We start from the raw sequence: 17,317 nt of genomic DNA on the forward strand, positions 1-17,317 counted from the left end.
AGAGAGGCTTATTATACTATCATTATCATACATAGTTACCCTCTCAGATGGGTTTTTCTGTATGCATTATGGGTAATTGCATGCACAGTTCCACTGTGGCTGGGACCCCTCCCCATTACCTAATCCCTTACCAAACCCCTCCTGCCTTTTAATATTCATAATTTCTGTTATGTAATTGCATCTTTATAAAAATCCATCTTTCTTTCTCTGAAGTTATTGGTTCCTCTTGGAACTTAGCCTGCCTCATGAGAGGTGTCAGTCAGAATAAATACCCATACTTGGGTTAGAGGTGGTTTGATTCTGAATTCTTTGAGATGGTTCCACCACAACTCATCATGAGACACCAACAACTTGATAAGGAAATTTTTCTTGACTATATGGTCTTCCTTGGAAGATAAGAGAAATGTTCCTGGAATACACATATCACACTTTTTTATGTTTTGTTTTAATCAATAAAAATTAATCGTTTATGCCTCCTCTGTCCCCAACTGAGAACAACAGAAAATCAAAACCTATTTCAAACACGTATAGTCAACCAAAACAAATTTCCCCATTGGCCATGTGCAAAAAATATGTGTCTCCTTCTGTACTGTGTGCCCTATACTTCTCTATCAGCAAGGAGGGAGCATATCTCATCATTGGACCTTTGTAATCCTGGCTGGTCATTCCACAAATTAGAGTTCCTTGTTGTATGTCTTTCTCCTTTTGCTGATATGTTCAGCTAATATCTAAATCCTCCTTACCTGGGGATGCTTTAAATAATTTACGTGCTCCAAATGTTGTTTTGGGTTCGAGAATGTGTGTGTGTGTGTGTGTGTGTGTGTGTGTGTGTGTGTCTGCTGAGAGGGGTTTCTTCATTGGGTTTATGAAGATTCTGGCGTGAGAGGAGGAGGAAGTTTTCATTGCATCCTGTTCTTTTATACCCATGGCGAGCTGGCTGTTGTCAGGGTTCATTAACAAGTGCTCTAATTTTAAGGGGGTTAATCCTTCAAGTATATACTTAAACTTAAGTAGACCTGCAGGGAATGTGACTGAAGACAAAGTGGAGCAGAACTGAAGGGATTTCCAGTCAAGCTACAGTGACTGGTTAATCCAGAAGTTGTGCAGTGAATGGCTCCCCCACAGTGGAACAGTTGGGTACAATCTCGCTTGAAAAGGGTCACATTTATTTCCTTTTCATAAATACCTGGTCTTAATGTGGTAACCCTAGAAAGAGCACTGGATTTAAGATCAGAAGACCTGGGTTCATATCATCATAGAGTAAGAGCTGGAAATGATTTTATAGGTCATTGAGTTCAATCATTTCTATAGATGAGAAAACTGAAGCCCAGAAAAATGAAATGATGGATCCAGTCATGTATAGCTTAGCTGTTCTTTATCTGATTTGGCCTACAAATCTAGCTCTTCCTCAGTCTTAACTCCAGCACTCTATTCACTGAAAGGTTCCATATTGCCTCTTTTTGCATAATTCTTTGTTGTAATTTTTGAATGGACACACATACTAACAGTGTGACCCTGCACAAGTCACTTAACCCAGTCTGCCTCCATTCCGCAGCTGTTAAATGAGCTGGAGAAGAAAAAGATAAATCAGTCTAGTATCTTTGCCAAGAAGACCTCAAATGAGGTCAGGAAAAGTCAGATACGAATGTAAAATGACCGAACAACTATAACATTTTTAAAGCAAGGAAATTTTACTTGATCAGGTGACCTTGGAAGGTCTGAGAAATATCCAACCCAGCTTTGGCTACCTGCTGCACTTTTCTCATCTGCAAAATGAGGGGTTTGAATGAGATAGACTCCTAAATTATTTTCTAATTCATAATCTGTGGTTCTGATGAACACAAATTAAGTTTATCTTCCTTGTAGGGATGCTTAATACTTAATGTGTATATTGCACAGATGCATAGGATGAAGCAGACTGGAAAGGAATGGATGGAATCAGGATAGGCCAGAGGTGATTAGGGGATGGGGGAGGAAAGAGATGGTTATATTATGGAGAAACTGAAATTTTCAACCCAGATGCAGAGGGAGCCAATACTAAGGTTGCTTAATACTGCAGAGACAAATATCAGCTTAAATTACATGCCAAAATTAAATTACATGCAGGATACACTAAAAAAATAAACTTATTCATGACTTAGAAGCCTAAGTACAGAATCTTTTTAGTCACCAGTTTTTAAATATTTGACTTTTCTACTCAGGAAGGAACCCTTGTTGATCCATTTAGGCTAAACACTTCCTTGCATTATGTGGAAACCTAAAAGTAAATAAAATCAAAATTGCAACTATTCATAATGTATTAATACATAGGTGTGCTTCCCTTAATTCAGTAATTGCATTACTAAAAAGTGATTTGCCATGTAGTTGCTTGTTTCCTAAATCAAATTGTTTCTCCCTTAGACCTCCCTATCACAATCTCTGCAGTGAGTTATCTTTTCATTGTCTTAACTGGAAGTGATCCAAGGAATTGGGTTTAAGAATTTTGCTTTTTTTTTCCTCTTTGTCATCTCTGTACTTTCAGGTAATGATGATCAGGAAAATCAAACAAACAAATGGCAGGATTGTGGGAGTGGTTAGATATGCCAGATCCTGGCAGGGTTATGCTGGTAAATGTTTAACAACCGGCTCATTTCAAAGCATGAAATACTTTTTAAGCTTCATCTGCATTTTAATACTTCCTCAAGTCTGGACAAACACCATAACAATAATCAGGCCCTGATTTATGTTTTGCTGATTTCCAAGTATAAAATGGCCATACTCTTGCAAATCACTGAATCTCCCTGAGCCTCTGATCTATTGCTCCCTCTATAAAATGAGGGGATTGGACTTGGTGGATTTTAAGGTCTTTTCCAGCTCTAAATCTGTAATCCTTAATGTATTTTTGTAATGCAACTAGTTACTCTTTATGGCTCACACCAATATTTTCCAACCTCTTGGGTGAATGATATTTATTTTTGAGCCCAAAAATTACTGTGATGCTACAAGAAGACCATTGTAAGGGGTGTATATGGCCCGCTAGGTGGTGCCGTGAATAGTCCTGGACCTTGAAAGGGAATATCAGAGTTCAAATTGACCTCAAACAGGTTGTTATGTTTTTCCTTCATTTTTGAAGATGATCATGGCATCAGGGAAATGCTGACATGACTTGCAGTCACCAGCCTCACTTTCTCCTCCAGAGCCATCTGGGTCCAGTGACCAGATATTCATCAGGATGCCTGGAGATGTCCCAGGATGCAATGGGAGACCCTGGCCCTTTTAGGCTAAGGCCTTTGCAGGTACTCACTTAGAGTGAGGTAAAGCCCATTGAGTGAATAGACCTTTTTAAGAAGTGAGTGGAAGGATGGCCCCTTTAATTAGAAAAAGAAAAAAAAAATCAATCTGGGAGGGAGAGACTCTCAGGCTTGCTGTTCCAAAAGAGAAACAGTTGCCATTGGCATTCATTCCAAGCCAGGAGGGCCCTAAAACACTAGCTAGCCGTGTGACCTTGGACAAGTCACTTAATACCATTTGCCTCAGTTTCCTTATCTGTAAAATGAGCTGGAGAAGGAAACTGCAAAACACTCAAGTATTTCTACCAAGAAAACCCCAAATAGGGTCACAAGGAGTCGGTGTGACTGAAAGAACTGAACAACAAAAAGTATATGCATATATATGTTTATTCATTTTCACACAATATCAGGTTTATATGTGTATGTATTTAAATTCACCTGGTATCTGGTTACTTTGACTTTTAATTTATGTGAAGTCATTAATTTAAACAAAGTAATCCCTTTTATAGCTATTTAACATTAAATACTTAAAAATAAAGAATTTCCATAGTACTTCTACTTTTTAAAATAAGGGCCAACATAATACTTTTAAATCCTGCCTGTGGCCACCAGATGTCACTGTTATGGAGAGAATTTCTTGTTCTATTTGAATAATAGAATATAGTTTTATAGAAATATAGCATTTAAAGCTGGGAGGACCATTTGTAAGTTTCAGAAGGGTCATGAAAGTTGGATGGGGGCTGGGGAATTACATGTCCACTTCAATATGATTGGTTTCTTTTGTAACACTATAGATTTTATTTTATGCATTTTAAGATATTCTGAAAAGTGGTTGATAGACTTTACCAGATTGCCAAATGTATCCATGATAAAAAAAAAAAAAGGACTAAGAACCCTAGATTTAAAGGGATCATGAGGAAACTTTTCTTATTTCTCCCATGAGTACTTACTCAAGAAAATAGTGTTGTGCTACAACTTAAAGGTCTAGTTTTATCTCTAGGCAAGGTGGTTGTAAATAGTTCCCCCCCCGCCAAATGAACAATTTTATTAAATCTGTTAAGAAATGTTCACTGTAGAAAAGTTAACATTAAGGGTTTTGAAGAGACAATAATGTCACTTTATCTAGATTTTTATAGTTTACAAAATAGTTTTCTCATAAAATATTATGAATTAAGGTAGTATGAGAATTACTCCTATTTTACAGAAAGCAAACTAAGGATTTGAGAGCCTCATAGTCAGAAGTAGCAGAATTTCAACTTGAACCCATGTTTCTAATCTACGATCCTTTAGCACTCTCTGCTATACAGTGTTATTGCTGAATAACCTCCAGAGAACTTCTTTTCATGATCATGTCAGAATAGTGATTCCCAACTTTTCCAGAGTTGTGGCTATTAGTACTACGTGTTTGATTCCCTAGCTCTTCTTCCTTCTCTCCTCCTCTAAGGAGACTAGATGGAGACTGAATACCATATGACACACATATTTTTCCAGTTAACATAAAATAAAATCAGCTTTGTCCAAAAACTGCTTCCTATGGTGTGAGATACTTATAATGTAGAAATTATCAAAACTTGAAATTAAAAAAAAATTTATTCTAAATTCAAAAACAAAACATTTTCATAAGAAAGTAGAATAGGAAAAAAAAAGATTGTACATGAAAGTATATATCCATTATGTACTACTTGCTATTCCTTTTAAATATATAATAAAATTGTCATGTAACTTTATTTTGTTTTCTCTTTTTTTTCTTATTGTCTCCCATCCCCCACCATAGAGTTGGCTACCATTACACACAGATACACGTGGGGTCTGTGTGTGTGTTTGTGTGTGTGTGTGTGTAAACCATTCTATATATACTTCTATTTATCAGTTCTTTCTAGTTTTAAGTTTCTTATTTTGGCTCTGTAATCCCATAACCTAAGACTTTTAAGGCTTGTGCAAAGTTTTAGCTTTTGTTATTGAGTTGTTTCAGTCAGGTCTTACTCTCTGTGACCCCATTTAGGGTTTTCTTGGCAAATATCCTAGAAGGGTTCAACATTTCCTTTTCCATCTCATTATACAGATGAGGAAACTAGGGCAAACAGGGTTAAATGATTATTCCAGGGTCACATAGCTACATCTTTGTAATAGAGAATTCACTCAGTGACAAAATGCATATCCACTACATTCAGAGCAAAACAAAATGACCTATGTCACTTCCTCTGACGGCTTAATTTTTATTCCCCTACACTAGTTTGCTTATATATTAGATCAGTAATCTTTTCGTTCTGGGTATTCCTTTCTTTGAGGAAGATCCCAATTTCTCTGTGCATTCCTATCCCATGTAATAATCATCCATGTATTCCATAAATCCTCTGCAGAGTATCTGCCGGACATCCTTCAGGCCTTCCTTTGATTCTTTTATTATATTAGGCATGCCAATGTTGTACTCAGCAAACCCATCTTCTGTCTCTCATGGATGGTCTGTTTACCTTCTTTTTATACGTGTTTTTGATATGGAGTGGGAAGCTAGGTGGCACAGTGGATAGAGCACTGAACTCCGAGTCAGGAAGACCTGAGTTCAAATGTGGCCTCAGATACTTACTAGCCATATGACCCTGGGCAAGTCATTTAACTCTTTCGGTTTCCTTTCTATGAAAAGAGCTGGAGAAGGAGATGGCAAACCACTCCAGTATCTTTGCAGGAAAATCCCAAATAGAGTCACAAAGAGTTAGATACAACTGATATAACTGAATGACAACAAATTGATATGAAGAGTCATCATGAGGTTTCAGATAGTCACTAAATATTTATTAAGTGGCTACTTTGTGTCAGGTACGGGGAACACAATGGAAGATAAAAGGGTTCCTGATTTCAAGGAACACACAGTCTACTGTAACAACAATGCAGTATTCACAATGCCTACAGTGACTATAAGTATACTGATATGGTTTTTAATCATAAAATGTAACAGGCTTTCTACATGGGGGACACAGCTAGAACATTTATTCAAATATCAGAAAACTGAGTTCCTAAACCAAAAAGTCAAAGCCATCATAGTAGCCACAGAGTTGGCACACATAGTTAATGAAGTGAACACCCACATTCTCAAGCCTTCAAAACAGAAGAGGCTACCTCAGGCAAAGATCCTCCTCTCTTCACTCATGGTAGCTGCTCAGCCTCCACGCAGCTGGCTCCCAGCAGTTCCGGTCTCCAGCAGTCCTCAGCAGGAGTCCTTAGCAGAAGTTCTGGTATTATGCTCTGTCCACCGGCACACCATCTCTTCCATTCACTGTGCTGCCTCCAGTCCAGCTTCTACTCGGCCCTTCCTGCTTTGTCAGCAGGTTCAAGGGGCATGGAAGATCACCAAATCCCATTACCATTTCATCTACTTGGGGAGAAAACATGCAAAAAACTATGTTCAGACAAGCCACAGTCAGGATAAATCAGAAATGCTTAACAGAGGGGAAGCACTGGAATTGAAGGGGGTAAGGAAAGGCTCCCTGGGATAATGTGTTGTACTGGGAGTCAGAAAGACCAGAAAAGGTGGGGACAACTTATGCACAGAGGTGAGAGATTATAGGGCATAATAAAGGAATAGCTAATGGTCTAGTTCAGCTAGAATATGGAGTGTATGGAGGAAAACTATATGAAATTGAACTGGAGATGAGTTTGGAATGAAATTGTGAGAGAAGCCTTAAATGCTCTGCTAAGGATTGTTTTAACTAAAGGCAGTCGGGAGCTACTGAGGTTTTAAAAGCAGATGATAACATGGAATGTTATTTTTGTAGCTGTGTGAATAATGGACTGGAGAGAGACTGGGTAGTGAGACCAGAAAGGAGATTCTTCTAAGAGTAAGGATTTGAACCAGGGTGGTGACAATAAATGTGAGAAAAGGGAGAAGAATTTAATAGGATTTGACTACTGGTTAGATGGAAAGACAGAGAGGGGGATATAGAGAGAGAGAGAGACTCAGAGACAGAGACAGAGAGATAGAGACAGAGGGAGAAGCAAAAACCAAAGATGACTGCGATTTTAAGTGGGTGTTAGAAGAGAGTCGATAGTTCTAAAAATAGAAATAGAAAAGTTTGAAGAAGTAGCAGGTTTAAGGGTAAGATTGTAAGTTCAACTTTGTTCATGCTGAATTTGAGGTGACAGTAATAGCTCTGAGTGGAGATATCCAGCAAGCAATTGGAGATTTGGAGCCTGAGCCCAAAGGAGAGAGATTGGGGTAGGAGTCACCTTCAGGAGGAGGATAATTGAATCCATATGTCATTGTTCTGATATAATATTTTATAATTTAAAGACCAGCTCAAAAGAGTGAAGCCATGTCCTAGGGTCTTGTTTTTCACCATTGTTGAAACCCCCATCAGGTTTGTGATTCCATTTGTTTTTTGGTTGTTTTTGCTTTGTTTTTTGTTTTTTTGGCAAAGATACTGGAATTATTTGCCATTTCCTTCTCCAGCTCATTTTATAGATGAGGAAACTGAGACAAATGAGATTAAATGACTTGCCCAGGGTAACATAGCTAGTAAGTGTCTGAGGCTGGATTTGAATTCAGGAATATGAGTCTTCCTGCCTGCAGGCCCAGCACCCTATCCACCTAGCTGCCCATCACTTTCTCATATTCCAACAATTACACATATAGTGATGGTTAGATAATGTGATTCTGACAGTTACACATGTGGCCAACAGAACTGATCATACATCATGACTATTGATCTGATCTTTTAAAAACACCATCTGTAGTCTTCCCCCTCCTCCCAGGTAGTGATATGGGCAATGAGGCTCCCTTATCCTTTCTGATTTATGTTTGCCCTAGTAATTATTCTATAGCTATCCTATAACAGACATAGAGCTTATTCAGATGGCCCTATAAAAAGCCATAATTAAGAAAAGAAAGATTGGGTCATCAGCTTCAGCTTTGGTCCCAAGTAATGGGCTGCACTTCCCTGTTGATGGAGATTCCTTGCATACCTCATGATAGAGAAATCTAGGGCACAGGGTGATTGTGTGACTGGCAGCTTGAATATCTTTTGTCTGTTATTGCAATTTCTTTTTCAACAAACAATTAAAGAACCTGATTGATTCACCTGAGACACGAGAAAGAGGATGAAATCACCAAGGAAGAGAGGATAAAGAAATAATGTGAGACGAGGAGAGGAGAAGAGAGGGTAGAGAAAGGAAGAGAAAGGCAAAAGGAAAGAAAAGGGAGGTCATGGTCTTGGGAGACATCTATCTACCTCTTAGTGATGAGAAGCAGCAGAGTAATAGGCTGGACTGTTCTACCCCCTCCCCAGAAAATCTTGTTAAAACAAGCTTTAAGTTCTTGGAGTGCAAGTGTTGTTAGTGGCCTTACTTGTTTTATGTCCTGGGGCAAATGTTTACCCTTTGGCAAATCTCAGCCACAGAAGAGATTCCAATTTAGTTAAGGCTCTATTCCTAAATTGGCAACCAGGTTTTTCAGTCACTGCAGCTCCTAAAACCCCCTCTTACCTTTCCATTTTCTTACACTTTTCTCCCCTACACATATATTCTTTGATCCAATGACACAGGCCTCTATACTGTTCCATGAACAAGACATTCCCTTCTCCTGGCTTTGGGCATTCTCTATACAGAGTACTCTCTCTCTCTCTCCTTGGCTTCTTTTTTAGTCCCAAGTAAAATCCCATCTTTTACTGGAAGCCTTCCCCAACACCTTTTAATGCCAGTGTCTTCCCTCTGTGAATTATTTCGCATTTATTCTGTATATAGCTTGCTTTTTTATATATTTGTTTGTATGTTGTCTCCCCCATTAGATTGTAAACTCCCTGAGGGCAGGGGCTGTCTTTTGCCTTTTTGTTTTTTTTTTTTTTAATTTTTAGGTCTTAGCACAGTGCTTGGCATATATTAGACATGTAATAAATGTTTATCAGTTGATTGATTTACCAAATTACAGAGGAGCTGTGACCTGTTTCCTTGGGTCACTGAATATTTTCTAGGCCTTTCTCTTCATCTCATTACCCTCAAAGGACAAACGAGCACCTTTCAGATGCCAACAACTTTTGGTACTTCCTATAAAAGTCTTTACTTAGTTTTTTATAAATTGTTTAAAAGCAACATCTTTTTTTTTTTTCAAACCAGAAAGCTCTGCTGCCCTACAGAATGTTTTTCCTTTTAAAATACATATCTGAACATATATCGAGCACATCTAAATATCAACAATAACCACTGGTTTCTGTTTTAGAACCATCTGCTGCACAAATACTTTTCATGTGAAAGAAATAAATAGGAAATTAATTATAAGCTACATTCACGTGCAGATCATGCGTACCAAGAGAGGTCTTTGCAGTTTGCTTGTGACTGTGATTTATACATCTTTGATAAGCTTCTCAGATGTCTTCTGGGCTACCTTTCAGCTCGTAGTGACTTATCTAAAAACAAGAAAAGCTCCTTGAGGCAAGACTTTTTTTTTTTAAGATGGTCACACCTATTGCTTTGTCATCATTTCATCTCCTTTCCTTGTTTTATTGATGAATCAAGTTCAGTAATAATAATCTGAGATAGTGCCTGACACTAGTTAGTCAGGGGAAGGTCAACTATTTTTGATCACTTAACAATCTTGATCCTCTCTGTCCCCCTCCTCCCCCTAGATACTCCTCAATTAATGTCTTAAAATAGCAGGTCATTCTCAGCTGCCAGACTGGAGTCTGCCCAGGGGAGAGGAAAACATCAACTGATAGAGAAAGTGGCCAAAGACTGGGAAAGAGACACTCCTCAAGTAGATTGTGCTTCCTTGGGGAGAAGAAAAAAAAAATCCCTTCTACATTAGTGCATTGCTCCTGTCTTACTAAGCATCAGGTTTTTGGAAAGGATTTTTTTTTTTAACCCAAACCAGGAGCTTCCACGATGAAGCGGAACATTACAGTCTTTTTTGGAGCTCTTTTTGGGGCCCTAGGAGTTCTCCTCTTTTTGGTGGCTTTTGGGTCAGATTATTGGCTGCTCGTGACTGAAGTTGGGAAATGTTCAGGTGAACATAATGTGCGTTCTTTTCTTCAGAATAATGATTTATTCTATCATCTCTAGTATATGTTTCCCCTCTTCTTGCAGGTGAAGAATCCATGGAAATCAGAGAAAAGTGGATCTAATGCTTGAATTGATAATACCAAATAGAAGTTTATCAGTTAGCATTAGAAATATTTCTCTTTCTTTTTCTAAATGACTGAGTGTCACTAGGTTGGTTGCTCTCTATCCAATAATATGTTTTTTGTGTTTTGGGCAGGTAGAGAATGTTACTTTCCACCATGAAGGTTTCTTTTGGAGATGTTGGTTTAGTGGTGTTGCCGAGGAAAACACAGCCAACATTTGGAAATTCTGGTACAGTAAGTGAGATCTAACTTCATTTTTTTCCTGTTATTAAAAAATGAACAACTTTAATGTGAAATAACATAAATATTTCCTTGAATAGTTATAGCATCTGAAATAATTGCATTTCCAGTACTTTGGGGGGATAGTTTCTTTGGCCAATATAATTGTACGGTTGTCTGGAAAATAATTGTGTGTGTATGTATGTATGTATGTATGTAAAAGGTGACTGGTAGTAGTTTATGTGACAATACCATATAGTCATCATCCAACTAGGGACAATTTAATTTTCCTCTCCCTACCATCATTCCTAAGTATCTGTTATTAACATTATCTTGAAAGTCAAACTTCTTTTGACTTTAAAACCTTATAACTTTGGAAATTCTAGAAGGAATAGTTTACCTTTTTATATCCAAATCTCTGAAATTTTTGTTTAAATATATGTAGTAAAATCTTATAAGCCATAGTAGTACAAACATGAAAACTTGTTAAATTTCCTTTTATGTAGACATGGTTTTGAAATGTACATAAGATATTTTCATGGCCCTACTAAGGCAGACTACCATGACCCTTTTTCTCCAAATGTATATTGTACGATTTATGTAAGCTTAGATATTGATTTGTTTAAAAAAAATTTGCATTATGGCCTGTTGGCATCAAGGTAAAAATGTCACTTAAATAACTTTCTTTTTTTTTTCCTGAAAATGATTTAGAACTTCTCTTGCTGTGTCTATAATAATAAATTTTGTGAACTCAGCAAGGGAAGTTATTTCCATGCCAGGCGAAGTTGTGGAATCTATAATTAAGAGTAGAATCACCAAACACTTTAACAAACTACTTATTGGGGGAAAGGTAAGATGGTTTCCCTAAGAATAAAGTTGATTTTAAGAGACTTGTATTCAGTCTTTTTTTAATCCTGTCTGACTCTTCATGACCCACCCCATTTGGGTTTTCTTGGTAGAGATACTGGCATGGTTTACCATTGTTTTCTCCAGCTCATTTTATAACTGAGGCAAACAACATTAAGTGAGTTGTCTAGAGTCATATAGCTATTAAGTGTCTGAGGCCAGATTTGAACTCCAGAAGTATAATTTTCCCGGTTCAAGACCCTGTACTCTATCTGCTATGCTATTAGTTATCCCTTAAGAGAATTCTTTGAAGGGGTAACATGGATAAATTTGAAACAGTTAGCATGTTACGTTTCGACTTCCAAAAGAACTCTGACAAAGTTGAGTAGAATTTGGGGAGAGCTATGCTGTTTTGTACTTAGAGACAAAAATCAAATTATATTTTATATCAATGATATGGCGAATGTCATATAGACATTCCCATGCATTTCCCTCAGTAATGAATGTTGGTATTATTCTGTATTTTTTTAGATGAAATTTTAGAGGGAATGTAGAGGAGAGGGTGAAACCTCTAGGTTTTTAGATCAGAACTTCTTTGTAAGTTGTCTCTTAACAAATAGTAAATGGGAGCTAGTTTTCTTTTCAACATCATCTTTTCTCTATAAATAGAGATTAAAAGGGCATGTAAAGAGAAGGTTCTTGTTAGTTGATATGTGGATAATCAAAGTTTTATTCTAATGTTGATGGTAAGAGAAAGATGTCTCCATTTTGAAGACTGTGTCCAGTGAAACAATTCCCTAGCTGATTGAAACTGTAATTGATTTAGCGTTTATTGAAATAGTAATATATCTAGCATGCCTGATATGTGCTAGGCCCTGTGCTAAGCATGAGAATATGAAGAAAGAAGGGGAAAAATAACATGCAAACATCTATGTACAAATAATTTTTTAAAAATGCAGGATAAATTGGGGGTCATTCAGAGGGAAAGCACTAAGATTAAAAAAGATTGGGCAAGGTTTCTTGAAGAAGATGAGATTTTAGTTGAGACTTAAAGGAAGCCAGAGTAGCTAAGATAAGGAGGGACGTCATTATAGATATGACTAATAGGGCAAATTTGAAGAGTCAGGAAATGGAGTGTTGTATGGAAAAATAGCAAGTAAGCCAGTGTCACTGGAAGGGAGTAAGATAAAAGAAGACTGGAGAGGGAGTAAGGGGCCAGGTTATGAAGGGCTTTGAAAACCAGAGGATTTTACATTTGGTCCTGAAAGTAATAGGGAGAATATATAGATTCCACGAGTTTTTGCAGTTTATTGAATGAGGGGGAGGGATGGAGTGACCTGCTGAGAACTGAATTATAGGAAAATCAATTTAACAGCTTAGTGGAGGATAGATTGGGGTGAGGAGAGACTTACGGCAGGGAAACCAACCAGCAGGGTATTGTAATAGTGCAGACATGAAGTGGTGAGGACCAGCTCCAGGGTGATGGCCGAAAAGAGAGAGAGAGTTATATAGGAGAAATGTCATGAATTTAAAATTGATAGGCCCTGGCAATTTGCCGGACTTGGGGTGGTGGTGGAGAGAAAGAGTAGGGGGTTGACGATGAAACCTAGGCTGTTACTCTGGTTTGACTAGGAGAATGGTAGTGCCCTTGAGGGTAATAGGAAAGTTAGAAAGAAACAAGGGATCAGCTAGGTGGTACAGTGGATAGAATACTGGCCTTGGAGTCAGGAGGATCTGAGTTCAGATTTGGCCTCAGATACTTATTAGCTGTGTGACTCAGGGCAAGTCACTTAACCCCAGTTGTCTCCTCCAAGAAAAAAATACAAACAAAAAAGTGAGTGTTTGAGGGAAAAGATATTTAGTTTTGGACATGTTGAAATTAAGATGTATGTAGGAGCAGATAATGTTGAGTAAATAATACTGAAATATAGATGAAACATTCTTCCAAACCCTTTCCTCACCCTCCAAATAATAGGAGAGAGAGAGAGAGAGAGAGAGAGAGAGAGAGAGAGAGAGAGAGAGAGAGAGAGAGAGAGAGAAGAGAGAGAGAGAGAGAGAAAGAGAGAGTCTTATCTGTCTAGAATTTCCTGGATAATTGCTTTAATTCTCTACTTTACTTTGTGTAATCACAGCTCTTATGTCCCCTCAAAGCCATTCTTTATTATAAACAACAACATTTCATCTCCTTAATAACACAGGCTTTTTAAAAATTCTGTTTCATTTCTAGCAAATCAATCACCATCTAAGAACTGTACACATGCTTACCTCTCCCCATATCCCTTCCTGAGAGATGAGCACAATTCGACCTCCTATGACTCTGCAGTCAGTAAGTACTTCGTTTTCTTGGAATGCTTGCTTTAAAGAATACTTACCTGGACTAATGTTGGATCAGAGAGATTGTAGTTCATTTTTTAAAAAACCATTTAATGAGCTGAAGTTAAGCATTTTCTCCCCCCATAAATAGGTCACAAACTTATATATATATATGCAATGATATTTAACAGATTCTTGTGTCTTCTATTAACTGCTATGGAAGGATATGAAATCAGGGGACCTTGTTCTAGTTCTGCAGTTTACTACCTGAGTCTCCTTGGGCAAAAGACTTTTACCTTGACAAGCCTCAGTTTCCTCATCTGTAAACTGAGGAGGTTAGACCAGATGATCCCTGAGTTTTCCTCCAGCTCAAAATCTAATAGTATTCTTTTGCTATTTTCTATTATTGAAATTCTTTTGAAATGTTTTGACAGTCGGAAAAGCGGCTTCTCTTAAAAAAAAAATTTAAGAATACACAAAAATTCATCCCTAAATTAAGATGGCTTATTTTATAAAAATGTCACGTTTTTGAATTTATATTACAATATTACAATAAACAATTGGTTGTTTAGCTACTCATGAAAGTGATGTTTTTCTGTCTTATCTCTAAAAGTTTGGTGCAAGTGGCATAACTTATCCCAATTGATTGTCAGAGTAATTAACTAGAAGATATACTTACATAGATTCCTTTGTGTCTATATGATCTCATCTAGTGAGTTTCAGGGAAAGTATAGAAACTTCCTAGGTCTCCTAAACTGTCAGCCTGATTCAGTCGATGCATAAATCAAGGCTGGTCAGTCTGACCAAGAGACCAAGCCAGAATTCACCAATGTCATCAGTGAAGGCCATAATATTTTTATTTTCAAAATTGTAATGCCTAATTCACTTTCATACTGAATAGACTTGACAAATGTTTACATTATCCATCCATTTATTCATTTATATGTAAAATCGGTTTTGTCTAAACACTAAGATATCACTTTTCTTTCAAAGGATGAAGCACTGCATTTAATGATAACATCAATACAACACTTAATGTCAGTTCCTTTTTTTTTTCCTCATGCTTGCTTCAAACACTGTACACACAGTTCTGAAGAATCACAAGCTATCTATCCTTGGCATAAATTAATCTCTGGCTAAGCCAAAGTATCAATAGTTACTCATCTAAGCAGAGCCTGGATCACTTGGGTAATTGTGTAGGGCCCTGACCAGAAAGTGTGACACTTAGAAGGTAACCCACTCCAAGGCCATTATAGGAAGTAGTCACATTGCCTTAAGTAAGTCAATGTGAAAGGATTTATTAAAGCACCATTTGTTTGCCATGCCACCCACAAAGATAAATGTACTGATGCCTCTTCTTGTCTCAGTATAAAACTGATACTTTCCATGGGCTAAAAGAGTTATATATCTCAGAGCAGCTAATACACCACCAGAAAGTAGCCTGGGCTCTACAGTATGTGGCACATCTTACAAGGTTCCTTCAGAAGGATTTGCAATTCGGTCAACTCAGTGCTTTCAGTCTAGTTCAGGTAGAACAACAGGGTTTGTACTCATGGAACATGAATTATAAGGTTAATGCAATCAGTAGTAAAGCAGGGACTCATGGAGCTGGCAAGTACCCTATTGTGGAAACTGGGGGACATTTTAAAAAAATGTTTCTCTTTCATCTTTCCTTTTTCTCCTTTCAGTATTATTATTTTTACCTTTGAACAAAGAGACATCTCTGTCCTGCTCCACGATTGCCAGAATCGTATTTGTTATTTAGTTGTTTCCAGCTCTTCATGACCCCATTTGAGGTTTTCTTGGCAAAGATACTGGAGTGGTTGGCCATTTCCTTCTCCAGCTCATTTTACAGATGAGGAAAATGAGGCAGACAGGATTAAGTGACTTGCCCAGGGTGGAACACCTAGGAAGTGCCTGAGGCAAGATTTGATTTAGGTATTCCTGACTTTAGGCTCTATACTCTATCCATTTCACCACCTCACTAAATAGCATATCTGTTTATAAATTAGGTGATGGTAGAGTGGAGGCCTGGGAGCCCAAGGCAATGCACTTAGAGATGGAAGGGACCAGGAAGTCATCTAGTCCAGAACCCTTATTTTACACAGGAGGAAATTGGCAGCCTGGGAGCTTAAGTGACATATGCCCCAGGCCATACAATCAGTCAAGAATCGTTTATCAAGTGTTTATGGTGTGATAGAATGAAATGGGTTTAAGGTTTGGTGTGTGAGAAAAGAGAAAAGATGGAAGGAAGGAGGAAAGGAAGGAAGGAAAAAAAGGAATCTAACCAGGAAACCCCAAGTTAACTGGGCAGCTTCAAGCCATCAAAATTTTACCTTCCTTTGGAGAGGAGGAGAAAGAGAGGGTCAGCTGAGTTACCCAACTGGCTGGGTAACAGGCAGCTCTGACTACTCACAGGTTGTGTTTGTCTTTTGTTTTTGAAGAGGACCATGACATCAAGGAAATGATGACAAGACTTGCAATTGACTTTGATTTAAGTGAGGGAAGGCTGTGCAAGGTCACCAGCCTCACTTTCCCCTCCAGAGCCATCTTGGTCTGGTGGCCTGATATTCATCAGGTCTACTGGAGATGGCCAAGGATGCAGTGGGAGGCTAAGGCTTTTTAAGGTTCTCACTTTGAGTGAGGTAATGCCCATTGAATGAATAGGCCTCTCTAAGAAGTGAGTCAAGGGATGGCCCCTTTAATTAAAAAAAAAAAAAAGAAAGAAAAAATCAAAGTGGGAAGGGAAGACCCAAAAAAATAAAAGTGGGAAGGAATAGGGAGAGGACCAGCTGAATTACCCAACTATGTGGGTCTCTATTCAAGCAGCTTGGACTACTTACAGGTTGTGTTTGTCCTTTTTGGAGAGGACCAGGGCATCAGGGAAATGATGACATGACTTACAGATGACTTCATTTAAGTGAGGGGGGGCTGTGCAAGGTAGGCAGTCTAACTTGGAGCTCCTAGATTGTACCACAATAGGTTCTTGCCCAAGCACCACTTAATGGCTATATTTTGGGTCTCCCTGGCTCAGAGTAAATGTCAACAGTAAGTGTTTCTCTTTGATCAGCAAACCTGAGATAGACACCCCTCACTGAATTCACTGAATGGGTGATAACTCACTCAAAATGAGAACCTGAAAAGGCCTTAGCCTAAAAGGACCAGGGTCACCCATTGCATCCTGGGCCATCTGTAGTCATCTTGATGAATATTGGGCCACCAGACCCAGATGGCTCTGGAGGAGAAAGTGAGGCTGGTGACCCTGCACAGTCCTCCCTCACTCAAATCAAAGTCAGCTGCAAGTCATGTCATCATTTCCCTGATGTCATTTCCTCTTCGAAAACAAAGGGCAAACACAACTGTGTGATGGGCACTGTGCTAAGTTCTGTGAAAAAAAAGAAAGGCAACAGTTCCTGCCCTCAAGTAGTTCATGTTATAAAGCAGAAGAGAAAAAAATAACTAAAGAACTAGATACATACAACATGCAAACATATGTGTATATACATATGTATGTATATGCACATATAGTAGATTGAAAATATTATCAGAGAAACTTATTAGAAT

At 38.1% G+C, this 17,317-nt stretch overlaps 1 protein-coding gene across 1 annotated transcript in view; it reads left to right on the forward strand.

The window, feature by feature from the left end:
* The first annotated feature begins 9,893 nt into the window (after positions 1-9,893).
* TMEM182 (transmembrane protein 182) overlaps positions 9,894-17,317 on the forward strand; it is a 53,695-nt gene continuing 46,271 nt past the window's right edge. The window contains exons 1-3 of the mRNA XM_069094926.1: positions 9,894-10,268; positions 10,510-10,609; positions 13,668-13,766. Of these exons, the coding sequence (XP_068951027.1) occupies positions 10,137-10,268; positions 10,510-10,609; positions 13,668-13,766 (331 nt within the window). The 5' untranslated portion in view covers positions 9,894-10,136. The remainder of the gene's footprint in view (positions 10,269-10,509; positions 10,610-13,667; positions 13,767-17,317) is intronic.

This window comes from Petaurus breviceps, unplaced genomic scaffold, assembly GCF_028583685.1.
Source record: "Petaurus breviceps papuanus isolate PSGF00001 unplaced genomic scaffold, PetGlider_PUasm1.0 223, whole genome shotgun sequence".
Lineage (NCBI taxonomy): Eukaryota > Metazoa > Chordata > Mammalia > Diprotodontia > Petauridae > Petaurus > Petaurus breviceps.